The sequence below is a fragment of the Lichenostomus cassidix genome, chromosome 2 (genome assembly GCF_008360975.1).
Source record: "Lichenostomus cassidix isolate B80296 chromosome 2, HeHo_3.0, whole genome shotgun sequence".
Lineage (NCBI taxonomy): Eukaryota > Metazoa > Chordata > Aves > Passeriformes > Meliphagidae > Lichenostomus > Lichenostomus cassidix.
In genome coordinates, this window is record NC_139482.1 from 96,359,023 (window position 1) to 96,375,996 (window position 16,974).

Sequence of the window (16,974 nt, forward strand, 5' to 3'; positions counted from 1 at the left end):
GTAGCCTTAGGTAATACTGTTCCAAGCTTTAGGCATCTTTTGCAAGTGGTAAGCTGTACACAGTTTATTTGTCCAACAAAGATGTTAAATTATGTTTTGGGCCAGTAAGAGAACAAAGCATCATCTAGGACTAACCTCTTGCTTATTCATATCAGCTATTATAAATCTACTGCTTTTACATTAGTTTCTAAGAAGGTTAATGCAGAATGATGACAGAAGGCACGTAATTTGGAAATTATGCTGGTTTTACCTTTCCAAAACATATCAGTAAATCAGACAATTCAGATGACATTATCTTAACTAAGTTTATGATGCAGTTCTTTCTTAACCAAAAATGCTGTTAAAACTTCGACTTAGAATGCTAGCAAGCAGTGAGAAGTAGATACAATATTTTTTCTATGGCAGGTCTGTAAAAACACGAGCTGAATAAAATTATTTTGAGTTCCAAGGAGAAAGTTTCTACAGCTTGCTTTTTTGTAGGTTACTGACCAATTTAAAAAATCATGTTTAGTGTGGTAATACAGGCTTTCGTTGTTTGTCTAAATTAGGTCTCTTTGCAGCACTTTGTGCTGAAGCTGTTTCTTTACATTCCCATCAGTGAAGCACAGGAAATAGCCCAGATTTAGTGGGACATGTTACAGTGTACTACTTTACTCTGCAAAATTGACTGTCCATTTAGTAGAAGTAGTAGTATGACAGGTATGCTGACAGCAGCACAAATTGGGAACTGAGAACATGATTGATAAAACCCTCAAGTTACAATTTCCTATCTAAAGTTCACGTCCAACCCATAAACTATTCTTCATGCTACTACAGATACCAGTAGAAATCCTCTTTCCCTTACGCTTTGGAGATCTACCTCTCAAAAATGTATTTATGTTTTGTTACTTTTAATATACAGAAGCTGATAAATTTATCTTAGTGAATGTAGAAAGAAAATACTTAAGTGTCCTTTGAGATTTTCCCCATGAACTACATTTACATGTGTTCAGATTTTTTGTTTGTTTAAAAATCTTTTACTTCCATGGGTTAATTCAAACCTGACTCTTTCAGTTTGTGACATTGCCTGAATTACCTGCTGTTATGGTCTTCAAAGATGGAACTTACTTTGTTTATGATGGTAAGTAAAAGTGAAAATTTCCTTAAGACAAGACACTTAAAGCATATAGGGAGAAACTGAAGGAGTTGGGATTTTTTGAAGGTTATTTTGTGTGCTGGGAAATATCCCAGTTTTAGTGTAAGTAGCAGCTCCTTCATGAAGGAAAAGAGAACAAAATTAGTAGTTCTTTATGCAACAAAATACAAGGAATTTGGTTTAGCAATAATGAAGTAGAAGTGATGATGTTTGCTTTGTGTTTTCAGCAAGATGAAGCTTCCAATATTACTGCTTTGCTGGCATTAATCTACTTACAAAAGTTACTTTCTTCCCTCACTGTACAAATTCATCACATAGAGATTATTTTACCTGGCTTGTTCAGGGTGTAGGCTGTAGAGTGGTCCTGAAACTAGTAGTGTTTTTTAGGACTGCCATTTCCACAGTGTATATATGCAGTACATAATGCCAGTACACCTGCCATGTCTATAAAAAGTGTATATCTGCATGTGTGCATATCCATATGTGTTACATTCTACTTAAACTGTACCTAAGGCATTATAACCTGTTAGATGCACGTACACACACACATGTAGTTACATTGCATGGCCTTGCAGGCACACCACTTATTTGCAAAAACATCTCCTCTTGATTTAGATAGCTTTAAATACAAGTTTTCACTTGAAGTTGAAAACATATAATTTAGAAGATTGTTCTGCAGGTTTCATTTCTGAGAATAAGTAGTACCACGGCAAAATATTCCAGCATGTTCACCAAGGATATTTTTGTGACTGTGTAGAATAGATGTACTTGTCTTCCTCTTCAGTTTGTTGTCCCCAGATAAAAATTCACTCTACAGCCTCCTTGATTTGCATTTAATTTTTTAGATCTCTTGTAGCAATTCTGGAGCAGGAAAGCTTGTTAGAGAGGCACTTCTTTTGCTGTGTGGCCTGCTTGCATGTGCAACTGTTAGGACTGGGCAGAAATTTGAAGAGCTCACTATGGGGAAAAAGTTCTAGCAAAATGCACTTCAGTGCTCTAATATTGTCTGGTGCTTTGGTTTGGGTTTTTTTCTTCTCTGTAGTAGGGGAAATGAGTGCAGATTCATGGGATGCATTGTGTTTGGAATTGCTTGCTACCATCATATGGCGGATAATTGTTAACCTGAAATTATTGATACTTCAGTCTATAAAATAGGATTTAAGACAAATTATTTTTTGTGCATTTATTCATATAAAGAGCAGCATACGTATGGACTTTTTTTTAACTTATGATTTAGATCTAATTGATGATACGTGTTAAAATTTAATTTGTAATAGGTTAAAACATCTAGCATCTGAAACTAGCCTTCAGTATAACTGATTCTCAGTAATACATAATTATTTGTTCATTTACATTCACAGTGCTGTTAATGTATCTTCTTTTTCTTGATCTTTCTGTTTTATATAAGGACTCACAAATACTATCTGTATTTTTATATCTCTGCTTTGTTTGGAACTTGACAACTTAAACACACGCACACCTTTAAAAACAGTGTTTGAAACTTTCTTTCTGCACTGGGTCACGGCTTATAATATAGTATATATAGCATGATTTGGGAAAAGAAAAATCATTAAATCATCTTTTCATGCTTTTCTATAATACACTTTTTGTTCAACAATTGAAAATAGCTTTAGAAGTTTTAAAACTTGACAGAAATTCCCAAAAATGTGTGATAATTCATCTAACAAGAATAAAAGGCAAAAAAGGAGAAAAAATACTGTTTGCCTCAGTAAATATTAAATAATGAAATAGTAAATGTGATGGACCACTTCTAAAATGTAATTTTTTTTTTTAATTTAATTTTTTTTCCAGAGTATGAAGATGGTGATTTGTCATCCTGGATAAACAGAGAAAGATTTCAAGGTTACCTTCATGTAGATGGCTTTACACTGTATGAACTTGGAGATACAGGTGAGGTGATGCTACTACTAAACTCTTTGACATCACGTACTAAACAGTAAGGAAAATTAAAAGAGTACCAAGAACATATTTTTAAACTTCAGAAATTAATCAGGTTAGAGCTGACAGTGGCAGTCTTCTGTTGATGTTGGTCAGACCTGGCTGTGGTTTCATCCACAGCCTACTCTAGTCCTTTACTCACAAAGAAAAACAGTATGTCTAATCCTATACTTAGCACAAAAATTAGGACTTCCAATTTAAGAGCACCTTAGGTTTTGCATAAATTGCATATGAACTCTTGGAATACATGCAGGGAATTCTAAAACTAGATTTAGAAGTATCAAATATGGATTGTTCAAATATCTTACATCTAGTGGACTTAGACATCTTTGAAACAGATATAGTAAGGAAGGTACAAGAGCATGTATCAAAGTGGACTTGTCCCAGAAAACTTCCGCTTTTCTTTAGCAAAAGTTCTGCAGTTATTTAAATGAAAAATTTGCAGCCAGCTGACTTCTGGAATAGGCAAATGACTTGTACTGCACTTAAGGTATATGCACTCTGTGTTGATTTTTTCAGGCCAGGACATCTTATAATCTGTATTCCATTTCAAAATACTTATACTCAACCAGCATTGAGTTTTTCAAGGTTTAAAGAATATGAAACATCTATCTTCTTAGATGTTTGTAAAGCTAATATTGATACACCTGCATTTTAAATTTACAGAAATGCTGTTGCAAGTTGTTTAACATAGCATATTTCTTCCTGTTAGTCAAAAATCTAACACTTCCTCAAATTTAAAAAAAAAAATTTTATACAATCGAGAAGCCCTCATCAGTGTATAAACATTCAGTACCTGGTTTATTTACATCACCTTTTGCAGTCTAAAAGGCAGCTAGTTGTCTCCTAGTATTTTCATTAGGTAGTGTCTCAGGGTGGAAAGAAATGGGTAAAGGTGAGAGTTGAGGTATGGTATAAGTGGGATGGGGAGAAGCTGGTGCTATTTCACAAGGAAGTCTGGGAATGAATCATAGTTTGTGCCCTTAAAACTCTTCAATATTCAACAAGAGTGTCTTTCTGTTTTTGAGAGGGATGCTTCCTGTGGCATGATGATAGGTAGGAACTGAGCAATTGGTTGGCTTGGTAGGGAGAGGGTTTTGGGTGAATCACAGCATCTGGAGAAAACTGACAGATCTGCCCTCTGGAGCCTTAGGTTAATCTGGCTGATGACTGCGCTCTTAACAGGTCTCCTTTCCTGACTGAAAGTGCTTGGTCTGGAGAAACTCTGGTCAGCTTTCTAAACATACTTTGATCTGGATGACCATATTGTTTTGTTGGGTGTTTGGGGGTTTTTTTTATTTGTTTGTTTGTTTGGTTTGTTTGGTTTTGGGGTTTTTTTAATCAGAAAAAATTCACAAACTGAATCCTGAAAAGTTCTTTCTTTGACCTTTAAGCTCCTCTGATAGAGGGCTTTGAACTAAATTGTGTTTCTGATGTAATGAATTCTGGGCTCTGCCAGTAAATTTTCTAAATTTTTTTTTCCATAGTGCTCAAAATTTTCAATAGTGTGAAAAATAGTTGTTACTAAATCCATACAATAGTGATTCAATCACTTAGAATCAGTGTTTAATTACTGCTATATAATAAAGGTCTCCATAGCCTCACAGTTAGGTATATGCAAATACGCAGCTTGAGTAGGATATTAATTTTTATCTGAGCTTTCTCCCTTTTAACTTCTTTCTATGGAATAGCTTTTCATAGAATGATAATGGTGTGGCATTAAGCCTTATCCTAATTTATTTTCAGTAGCTTCAAGAAAACCAGAGCTTGGTCAGCTTGAAGAGGCTCTTTGGCTGCAAGGCTGGTTTATTCTTAAAAACTAATTCCTATCCTTGGAAAGTACCTGCTGTTCTAAGTTGACATATTTCCCATTGGAGAATGTGTGTTTCTTTTTAAATTGTTTCAAGAATTTTATTCCTTATTTTAGGAAAACTTGTGGCTATTGCAGTCATTGATGATAAAAACTCTTCAGTGGAACATACCAGGTACAGAATTGAGTATGGGTGACACTATGGGAGAAATGTGTTGGTATGACATAGGGAAGTTTGGAAGTTTCTTAAATATTAAGAAATGTAGGTTAAATGGGTGGGTTTAACTTGCAAGTGCTATTTAATTTCTGACTTAGTGTACTAACTTTACGTAATTTATACTCTGTTGGAGCACGTGATTTCAATGAGATGGTGGCAATTCTGTATCACTCCTCTGCCATTTGGTAATGAGATCACAGGAGCAAATGGTGATCTCATAGCTTTTAAAAGCTATAGTGTCACCTTTTAAACATACAAGAATGCTTGAGTTCAGATGACTTTGAGATGAACTCAGTAAGTTTAAACAAATGACTCTACTTCAGCTCACTCGCATTGCAAATTAAGTTAGCGATGCTTTATATATTAGTTGTCTGTGGAGCTTTAAAGAAGGGATGTTTTTGCTGGGATTGGAGTTTGCTGAAGAGACTGAGAAGAACAGGACCTTCCCATGTCCCTTTCTGGTTGCATACACAGATTAAAAAAGTACTGTCCAAGTACTGTGTATGCTATTTTCAACCTTTAGGAATGAAGCGAGGTGAACAAGATGTTTTTTGTTAGTACTTACTGTTGATGAGGTACAAATTGCTGCTTACTGGGGAAATCTCAATGTTTATTGCTTGTATTTAGAAAGTTTATCCTGGATTATCAATGCCAATTTTTTTCCTTCCAGACTGAAGACTATAATTCAGGACGTTGCTAGAGATTATCGTGATCACTTTCACAGGTACTCTGATGTCTTAATTGGACTTCTGCATTAATCTAAGACAGCAGTCACTTTCTTTTTTCTATGTGAAAAATGTTACAGTGCCTGCTTTTATATTTGTATACTGATATTTAATAGGACCATTTGTTTTACTAACTGTATTTAATCATGCTGACTGTCTTCTAGATCATCACTTTTTTTGAATTACATTGCTGAGCGTGTGCTCTCATTTTCAATTACAAGAAAAATATTTAAGGAAGAACTTTTGTTGAAACCCATTATTGTGTTTTCTTTTTTATCATTTCGTTTTTACCCTCTTCTCTTACAGGGATTTCCAGTTTGGCCATATGGATGGAAATGATTACATTAATAGTTTACTAATGGAGTAAGTAAATTTTTATTTGAATATTATTTCTTCCATTGTATTTGTTGCCAAGATTATTTAATTGAAAATAATCTTAATAAAAAACTCCTGGCTTTCATGGCTTAAAAAAAAATCGTTGTTGTCAGAATTCAGCCTGTAACAGTATCAGTTGTTTGTTAAACTGTATAAATGTATAATTTAATGTTAGACTTTTGGCTTACTGATAATGCTGATTGACAGAGCTTATCTTTTAGGTCTACTTTGTTAAATTAATAACTGTTAGAATTGCGTGGCTTTTGTTCTTGATGTATTTTTAAGACATGCATAGAAATGCACTTCTGTAGAGAAGCAGAGAATGCGTGGAAGACGCTTGAGAGTTGCCCTTATTATGATCCTTTTCTAAAAAATGCATAATTAGAGAGTGGAGTTGCTTGGCGTTTGTAGTCAACTACTTGTTCTCCTTTGGCCTTTGGAGTTCGCAAAGAAAGAAAAACTTAGGGGTCAGTATGCTAATTTTGTAAGTTTTCCAAATCCCTTTCTCAGGGATCAAAACATTAATTAAGCATATGTTCATGCCCTTAAAGATTCTAGGAGCTTCATGTGGACCCAGAAGGCACCAGGTCTGTATTTGTGTAGCATATCTGTAGATTAACACCTGAATACAATTAATTTAAAAACAACTTCTTTCAATTAAAATTATGTGATTGAACTAGTGCTTTGTAATTGCCAAAAGTGAGACCTTCTTTACTTCCTTAATTGTTTCTCTTGTGCAGGCTCCTGTGTCTGTCTGCTGAGCTGTTTCATCCTGTTTTTCTGGGAAAAAAAGTGTTTGCTTTTTAGTCTGGGCAAGTAGGAAAATTATTTTGCTGATTCAACAGTTTATTATTCCCTTCTACTCTGCTGAGTACCCAGCATTGATGTGCAAAGAAATAAGGGAGGGAGATGAGATGCCTGGGAGGAAGGAAATGAAGGGAAAGAAGACAGAACTGCCACTTGGAGTGGTAGTGATTTAGTGGCAATATCTATTCAGCTGGGTTGTTTAACTGAATCTGCAGAATGCCTGATTTTATAATCTGTAGTATATGGGAAGTTGTTCAAGTACTCACCAGCTTTTAATTATTTTCTAAACCAAATGTATACATTTCAAGCATAAGTAGGAAGTTGCAAAAGAAAGCAGCAAATTATGTTCAGTGTTAAAAGTGCCAGCTCTTCATGTGGCTATATGAGTAACTTGAGTTAAAAAAAAAACATTGCAACTGCTTTGGTTTGTCACCAGATGGCAGCAAGTGGAAATAGAAAAAATCTGAATAGTGAGAAATGTATCACAGAACAGTTTTTTTACTGTGCCAGATGCACATAGGAACAAAATCTGTTTTCTTCACAAAGGACAAAATATTCTACAATTTCTGGGGATAGAATTAGTAGCTCCTGACAGAAGTGCATTTATGAACTTGGCTGTAGTTTCACTAGTAGTCATTATAATTTTTCTGTCTCTTCAGCAGTGTATGAACATGCTTTTGTTGGATTAGAAATGGTACATTTAAAAGCATGCACCAAAGAGGAAATCAGAATATTATGTATTGTAATTAAAATACATAATTTTACTTAAAAATGCTTTTCAGTGTTTTACTGAAAGCAAAGATACATCTTTTTGTAAGCTAAGGTGTGTAGTGTCACTGAAAATGTCAACTATAGGTGTATGTAGAGCTCTTTTCTCTTGGAAGTAACACATCAGATGTGCTTTTGTGAATGTCTGTATAGCATATAGAATCTGTATATGGAGGCTGTATTTCAGCTGCTCTACAACCAACTCCAAGAACATCAGTTACCAGACTGTTAAATGCAATAGAAACACTGCATCTAATTAATTAAAGCTTACTCTGTTTTGTCTGGGATGACATATTTTGGCAGAAATCAGCATCTTGTTACCAGGTGCTTGCAAAAACACCTGACCTGGTTTGAGTGCCTTCTTCTTGGATTTCTTATTTGTCCCTAGCAAGAAAAGAATAAAAATTGCAAGGGAAAACATTACGTTTAGAGACTATTATGTTGGCAGGTTGCCTCTGTGTGTGAAATTTTGTTCTTTGGTTGTTTTTTCTAAAGTTTTTTCCATTTAAAGGTTGGCATTGTTTTGTTATCCATGTAACTGCCCTTACGTTTTTTGAGGTGCCACCATGCTTTCAGCTTTAATACTGGGAACAGAGTCTGCCCCTTAAATCTTAAAGTATTCAGCTTTCTAGAAGTTCAGAAAATCGTCATGTATAAGTATTAAACTTTTTTTACTTTTAGGTTTGCATTAAAATCAAAACCAAAAACCCCACCTAAAATGTGAGAGGAAGTTTAGGACAATTTCAGTGACTTCAAAGAAAAATGGGCATATTGAGTAAATAATCAGTATTTTCATTAAATAATTTACTATGAATCGCCACAGATAAGACTGAAATCACCATCAATATTACATGGCTTACAAATGCACATGGATGAGACACTATTACACAAGGGTGAAAATTTGGAAAAACAAGGTTTTGCATTGCTTTAGCTGTGAAGGAAGTATTTTAATTCATTACTGATAGAATTGGAGAAAATTGACAAAGACTACAGGAGATTTTTGACCTTCTTTAATGTATTTAAATCTTTCTTGTCAAACAGTGTACTTTTGCAGTATTAAAATTTCCTAAACCTGATCTCATTTTGACTTTAGTGCTACAATGGACAGGAGGTTAGTTTGCGTCTGGAGATAATTTCTTACATATTTTTCTTTTTTCTTTCCAATTATGGTATATTGTACATGCACATGAAGTGCTGACTAATAATTCTTTAAAAACTCCACTCCTTATGTGCCATATATAAAAGAGCTGTAGAAAAACTTTACTTGGTATGGGTTATTCTTTTGACTTGACTGGCAGAGGTTGATTGATAAAGGTGATCAGTTAGGCTGTGGTTGTGAAGGATTAAATTTTTGAGTTACACTTTTGCCTTTGTGGTCTAAAACACTTAATGTATTTTGTATACAAGGGTACTATCTGTGATCTCTTAATATTTGGAAAGTCTTAAGGTACCTGATTTGTAATTCCTCTGGGTATGTAAAAATGTTGTAAGCTTCGGTAGTGTCACTGACACAGAAATGAAGGAAAAGAATATTAATGAGAAACATGTCCATACCATTCAGGTGGTTATCTTATCCCTTCTCTCTTGCTTTCATGCTTTTAAGGAGTTACTATAAAGAACATTCATGAAGTGAAGATTAATGGATTCCCTTTCGAAATGATGTAGGGATTACTTGAATTGCAATATTTTATGTGGTAGTTCTTTAAATATATAAACTGTCTGTTTTATGTTTCCAGTGACTTGACAATCCCTACTATTGTTGTATTGAATACCTCCAACCAGCAGTATTTTCTACCAGATAGGCACATCGAGAGCACAGAAGACATGGTTCAGTTTATTAACAATATCCTGGATGGTACAGCTGAAGTAAGTCTTCACTGTGGCTTGGAATGTATTGGTTGGTGTTTATTTCTGTAGATGCTAAATTAAGGAGTAGACTTGGTTTACTTCGATTGTTATACATCTGTTTTATCTTCCTCTCCTATCTGTCTTATTGTCTTGGGTGCTGTTATTGAATATGTGATTGTAAATTCTGGAGTTGTGCTGTCGCATGTTGTACAAAGCAAACTTCCTTTAGTTTATAGCATAATGTTAGCTGGCTTGTTTTGATATTCCTTTTACTGCTGCACTGGTAAATGGAGAGATTTGTGTTCATCTTCCGGTTTATATTTGTTAAAAATTTTGAAATATAGTGCATAGTTCAACCTCACCCTTTCTTTTGGGTGGTAAATTAGTAAATCCAATAGCTGCATGAATTACAAGTTCAGATTCGAAAAACAGTATTGTACTTGCTTTGAATGTTAGAAATGGACACAGGCTTACTCTTCTCTGCCCTAAAACTGAAAAAGACCTTTTGTTAAAACAACAAAGTTAAAAAATCCATCTGGAATTGATGACTTGGATAATTTTTGAGTATTTATTCCCTTAGTGTACTGTCAGTTGGACAGAAGGTTATTTTGTGTGGAGGAAGAAGGAGGTCATGGAGCAGAACTTTCATTTGTGCTTCTGGGGGGATAAGGCTTTGCCATGAAGTGGAGCAGTGCTAACAAATAATTTGACTGCCTCCTGGGAGAAGGCTGTTCTTGCTTTAAGCCCCAATTTACTCTATATTGAGTGCTTCCTGTGCTAGCTGAATACCTCTTTACAGAATCCCACTTTAAATTACGCCAGCAGTTTTAGGTCATTGGGTGATAATGGCAAATAATGCAGAAAATATTTGTCATATGGGGTACTTTGGTTTATTTAATCGGACAGGTTGATGTAGAATATGATATAGGTGCATTTATGTACTGTTCAGGACTTTACTGGCTGTGCTTCCAGTAGCAGTGTGGGGGGTGTTGCTATAACTTACTTGGTGGTTCTTTGTTCTTGAGTTCTCATTTTTTTAATGCTTTTATAAGTGCTTTGAATTATGTTATAAACATCTCTTACACTCTATTTGTTTGTATCTTTTTGGTTGAAACAACAAATGCAGTTGGTTTCTGTCTGGTTTTTTTCATGTGGACAAAATTAATTTGTGATGCCTTGTGCTTGTTGCTGTAGTGTCACTTAGCTCTGTCTGTCTTTTGTGTGCATTATCTCAGTTAGAGTGATTAAAAGTCAGTCTAAATTCACATCTCTGTACAATGCAAAAATACAGGATGTGACTTCATTTGAGCTGTCTATATTCAAGCTGTCTGTAGACATGAAATGGCACTACTTTGGCTGCATTCTCTGCCCAAGAAGTTGTGCAGCTGTTGAGGAATGAGAGTCTTCAAAGTGTGCTGGTAAACAACTGATAGGATGCAGACTTTCTGAACTACAGAGAAATTTCTGAGAAGTCTGACATTACCCCTTGTCTTCCTTGAGAAGTGTTGGATTATTCACCTGGACTTTATTGTTATTCTGTAAGACCCTATATGTAACCTGTTGTGAGTCTGTCTCATATTTGTGGACTTTTTTTTGCTATTTCAGGGGTTTTGGTCAGATCAGGTGGTGATCTGTTGACTCTCAAATATGAGTTTGTTTGTCTGGCTACTCAAGACAGGTGAAAGGTAGTCCTGTTCAGCAGACAGACTGCCTTCTGATTCATATAGTCAATTTGAGCCCTGCTCAGTTAGGGGGCAGTGTAGGTATAGTCTGTCCTTGCTTGTCACAAGTGTTACTTATTACACCTTCATACCTTCTCTTTACTTGGTTCTTAGATTTTTCTAACTGTGCTGCTAGTCCATAAATGGATGTTCAGCAGCTGCAGGAAAGTTCAGAAGAGCTCTGTAGATTTATCATCATTACCTCAGGACAGTTGCTCATTTTTGTTAGTGATTATTTATGGAAAGAGAGCAATTTCCAGCCCACTGATGGCTCAAAACAATTCTGAGAGACTTTTCCATGAGACTTTCATGAGAATAATCTTTATCCAAGCTTGGCAAGTTGGAGTGTCTGGGCATCATGAGATGTAAGAATAATTACTTTCCATTTCCTTCTGAAGGGACTTAAGATTGCAAGGTCTGAAGAATGAACTTTTGGAATCATAACTGAAAAGTGTCAGCAGTTTTGACATGGTTCCATTTGAAATTTCAGGCACAGGGTGGTGATGGACTTCTGCAACGAATCAAGAGAATAATCTATGATGCCAAGTCTACTATAGTGGTAAGTTTTATTTTGCATTGAATTAGGTGGTGCCCTTGTCAATCAGGACACAAATACTTTCAGAGGTGTGTAAAATATTTTTACATGAGTTGTTTTATATTGTATATATTTTATATGTGTTATAGGTATATGTGTATTAGGTTTATGCCAAATGAACTTCTTAATTAATTTTTTAAATAATATGTGTGATAAATATTCAATATATCTTAGTTTCCTCATTTTTCGCTGCTTTTCTGTATGCCTGACATGTATTTTAAGAGTTGGAACAGAGAGAATTCAAAATCTTTTCCTTGACCCTTTAGACATCCTTCCCTGAAACTGGTATCCTTTCAATGTTCTGATGAATGTTGCATTTTTGGTCTAATTAGTTGGAGCATAAGGGGATTAAATACCACACTTGGTGTAGCTTTAAAACAAACATTTTTATCATCTTTCTCATAAGTTAATTATGCTTAACAAAATTTTATTGGGCAGATGTACACAAATCCACTTCTTCACTTGTCCTACACAAGCAAATAAGCCTGTGCTGTGAATTTAAATTGAAACTCACCTGTTTCTTAGTGAGTGGCTTCCAAACTTCTGTGAAGGTGCAATATTTAGCCACCACTTTCTGAAACCGTGAGTCCTTCTTCCTGTGCCATTAAGCTGCTACTCAACAGGAAGCTCTCTAGTGGCAGAACGTTTTTGCAGACTAACTTTTGAGAACGAGACACAAGTAAGAGATGAAACTTCTTTCTTCAAATTGTTTTTTAACTCTTAGAACAATTGTTTCTAAAGCTTCAAAGAATGAATAGGATGTGCAACTAGCATGCTACCAATTAACTATCCCAATGCAATGTTGTAATATTTGAACTTCTGTGTCATTTTTTTATGAACTTATAGTAGAAATTGTTGAAGTTGAGGACTCCTTGTCATTTTTGCAGAGGAAACTAAACCAACAAACCAAATTAAAAAATCCAAACCACAAAGCAGCAACAACAATAATGAACCCAAACCCCAAACCAAACAAACAGAAAAACCAAAATAACCCATCCGTTAGGACAAGAGGACACGGTCTTAAGCTGTGCCAGGGGAGGCTTAGGTTGGACCTTAAAAAGAAGTTCTTGACAGAAAGAATGGCTGTGCATTGGCATGGGCTGCCCAGGGAGGTGGTGGGGCCACTATCCCTGGAGGTGTTTAATAAAAGACTGGATGTGGCACTTAATGCCATGGTCTTGGTGGCGGTGTCATATCATAGGTTGGACTTGATGATCCCAAAGGTCTTTTTCAACCTAGTTGATTCTATAAAAACCTCTGTAAAAAACACTGATTCTCATTTTGGATATTTTTTGAATAAATACAGAGAGTGATAAGAGAAGTAATGCAATAAATTTCTATGTTCACTGAAAGTGGTTTTTACTTTCTGTTTCAACAGTCTGTGTTCAAGAGTTCGCCACTGCTGGGATGCTTTCTCTTTGGGTTGCCCTTGGGGGTCATCAGCATCATGTGCTACGGAATCTGCACAGCTGACACAGAGGGAGAGGTATTTGAGCATGAGGGAGCTAAAAAGGAAAGTGGTGATCGGGAGCTCACAGATGAAGGCAGTGAGGAAGAACAAGAGGAGGAAAAGAATGGAAAATACACAGAACTTTCAGATGGAGAGCTTAAACAGAAAGACATAATGGAAAAGAAAAAAGACTAACTTGTTTAGCAAGAGAATTCTCTAGAATTTCCAAATAGACTTATTTATTGGAGGTTGTCATTTATTGATTATCTTCATGAAAGAGGACCGTTTTATCTGCATTATGGTAGTTTTGACTTGCATGTATTCAGATTTTCTCAGAAATTGACAGAAAAAAAATCCATTGTTCTCTTAATTGTCCTTAGTAGATTAACAAAGAGCAGTATAAACTGAAGAAATTGTCAGGTACAGTTCTACACCATTTTTGTAGGAGTTTTGAATTGTTCATTTCCAGAACAGTGAAATAATGTTACTTGACCTTACTATATGTGATGAACTGCTACCAATACTGCCCACCTATGCACTCATTCATATAAAACTAAAGCTGAAAATGAAGAAAGGTTAAGAGGGCTGTAAAGTGTTTCATAGCTAAGGACAACTTAAAAGTTTTTAAGAAGTCAAATGTTCTACCTGTTGCACATAATAATGGAAAAACCACAAAACCAACAAACTTTTCTATTTTCTCAAGTTAAATGTAAATTGTTGGGAATTGGAGGACTGTTCTACCATGTAATAATATAATTATTGGCAGTCAAGAATGTTTACTAGATACAGGATGTGGGAATTATATGCTGAGTTAAGTGTTTATTAGTGCTTTAGCAGCTAAAAATATTGGCAAATTATGTTAAAAACCTTTTAGAACATGACTGCCTGTTAATTATTTTCTATGAGTGCTTGCACACTTGAAGTGCAAAAGATCTGTAAGTTTTCTGAATCTACAGCACAGCTTGATAAAGGAAGACATAAATATGAACACCCTCTGCCTATTTTGTATAACTCTCTGATGACATGCTTTTTAAATGGTGTAAATTTGTTTTACAGTGTTTAGTTGAGATTGTTATAGATCTTTGAGGTAGGTAGTTTTGTTTGAGACTCTTACCTGCTCTGAAGGAGGGAGTTAATGGAGCTTAATATTAATATTGATAGAGATTGATCAGTATGAAACATTTTTTGTTACTTGTTTCATCATAAAAGCCACTTTTAATACAAACCTGTGACTGCAAAAAGCACTAATTTGTGTCGACGGCTAAAAGTCTCTAAGGATAAGCTATAAAGCAGCCTTTGGCATCAATGTCACAGAACGTACCACAAAACCGAAACTTACATTGCTTCTCCTCAAATTATTCATGCTGGGATTTTTCCTTTTTTCTTTTTTTTTTTTAAAGGATACATGACTGTATAATACAAACGGTTACATCCTTACAATGCAACTTGACCACACAAGAAATGGCTGTGCTCTAGCACTAAATTAAGGAATTTTAAATAAAAACCATGAGTAAGCTTAAACAGACGAGTTCTGTATTTGAGTAAATCTGGTGATGCTGTAGAATCGTAACCAGGGAAAATGTATTGCATCCTTTTTCCCTGAGGGAGAGAAACTTGTTTCTTCTGTTTATGTAGCTTGGTAACAGCTGGCTTCATGTTGCCATGCAGAGTTCCTTAAGTAGATCTCTGATTTGAAAGATTTTGGTTGTCAAACAGCATAAACAACATGCAAAGAGATGAGGAACTTTTTTTAGAAAAATTCCATGTCTGATTATTAATCTAAACTTTTTCCTTTTGGGAGGAGAGAGAACAAATGAGGTCATAGAACACTGAGTAGCAGGTATCTGATACTTTTTCCCCTTTTTTTGTTTTCTCTGTTCTCTTTCTATGAATTGCCTTTTTTTCATTTTTGTCATTATAGTGGGTTGTACATTGTGAGTTGAATTTTCTTGCTTTTTTTGTTGTTTTATTTTTTTGGTAGAATCTTTAAGGGGTATCGTTTTAGCATATACATGAGGAATAGGTGCTTTAAAAGGTGTTTAGAAAGGTTGTTTTTTTTTTTTTTTTTTTTTTATGGTATCGAGCTCCTGAGTTGTTTATTCAAAAAACTTTTAAAAATCACTTAAATGAAAAAACCTGTAAATTTCTTTGGACTTCAGCACAACAGTGCTGATAGTCAAAATATAGGACTATTAAGGTAGTAATATGTTTTCTTTGTCTCTTTTCTTATGATTTTAGTACAGATGGATTGCATATTTAATGTTGGCTCAGGCTGGAAACCTGCAGCTTTTGACTTAATATAAAAACCTGAAGGGGTCAGTGGAACAATGCTGTTCCTTCTATGGAGTGTAATGAAAATTTAAAAATATCTGAGTTCTGCTGCACTGCTAAGAACTATTTCAACATGGAGCCTTCTTTTTTGTTGTTATTTTTGTTTGTGTTTATAATCAGTAGTAGCCAGTTAACTTGCTGAGAAATCTGAGATGTGGACCTGAATAATGATAAGTACTGTGGAAGAAACAGGTCCCACTGGGATCTGTTCAAACTGTAGCACTTAATAGCTGGAGTTAGGAGGAAAGCCTGTATGTTGGTCATTTCTGAGCTCTAATGTCCATCAGATGTGTACTGAACTGCTGGAAATTAGACTTGAAATGTACTGCTGTTTTCACCAAATCCTTCTCCCAGCTACATTGAACAAGTCATGGGGAGAAGAAAAGAGTACAAGTCATATACTGGGTGTCAGAGGTGATGTGAAATTAAGGTTTTTGCTATGGTCACACAAGTAATCTAGAATGCTGTCTGAGGAGGGACATTTTATTTCTTTTCTTCAGTCTCTAGAGGTTTCTTAAAGCAACTTCACTGTAATAACTTTGAATTCATAAAATAATGCTGCTTTTTTTAAGTCAAGTGTAAGCCTTTTGTTTTTCTGTAATAAAAAGGATTTAAAAGAACTTGTTTCCTTTGCTTAATTTACAGTGTTAAGCTTAGATTTGACATGTTGTGTAGGAGGCTGTTTCCTGGGATGCATCTTCCATGTGTACTTTAGGCTCTGAGTCATGCTGTGCAGAAATGCAGCTGGTATTTTGCAGTGTTTTGAAAATACTCTCTAGAGGTAGGAGTTAATACTTGCTTGCCTGTGGTTTAGTGAGCACTCTAGCAGTGTAATACAAACGCGTTTCTGAAAAAGAGATTTTAAAATACCTGACTTACAGGAGTTTCTGTAGCAAAGGGAAGCTGAGTCAGCCTGCCCTAGCTTACATTTCCTTCTGGAACACTTGAGTAGTCTTGGCACTTGGACGTGCACCGTCTCATGCTGCATCGTTGTTTTCCTGGGCTGTTTTAACAGTCTTGTCCACAGTGTGGTGCTCACTGCTTAAAGGATGTGAGGATGGCACTGGCAGACATCTGATGGGATGAGGATGGCACAAAAGTGCTTAATTCTCGTGAGGTACTTAAGTAAAAGGTTTATCTTACTCTGTTTTGGTGCAGACCTAATTTGCCCTGTTCCTCTTTTGTCAGCATGTTTGGAGAAGCGATTGTATTTGGAGCAGCAGGAGGGTGGAG

At 35.4% G+C, this 16,974-nt stretch overlaps 1 protein-coding gene across 1 annotated transcript in view; it reads left to right on the forward strand.

The window, feature by feature from the left end:
* Window positions 1-16,361, forward strand: part of TMX3 (thioredoxin related transmembrane protein 3) — a 29,093-nt gene extending 12,732 nt beyond the window's left edge. The window contains exons 9-16 of the mRNA XM_085052462.1: window positions 1,054-1,120; window positions 2,948-3,046; window positions 5,022-5,079; window positions 5,792-5,845; window positions 6,153-6,209; window positions 9,533-9,662; window positions 11,856-11,924; window positions 13,339-16,361. Of these exons, the coding sequence (XP_084908588.1) occupies window positions 1,054-1,120; window positions 2,948-3,046; window positions 5,022-5,079; window positions 5,792-5,845; window positions 6,153-6,209; window positions 9,533-9,662; window positions 11,856-11,924; window positions 13,339-13,605 (801 nt within the window). The 3' untranslated portion in view covers window positions 13,606-16,361. The remainder of the gene's footprint in view (window positions 1-1,053; window positions 1,121-2,947; window positions 3,047-5,021; window positions 5,080-5,791; window positions 5,846-6,152; window positions 6,210-9,532; window positions 9,663-11,855; window positions 11,925-13,338) is intronic.
* The last annotated feature ends 613 nt before the right edge of the window (window positions 16,362-16,974 follow it).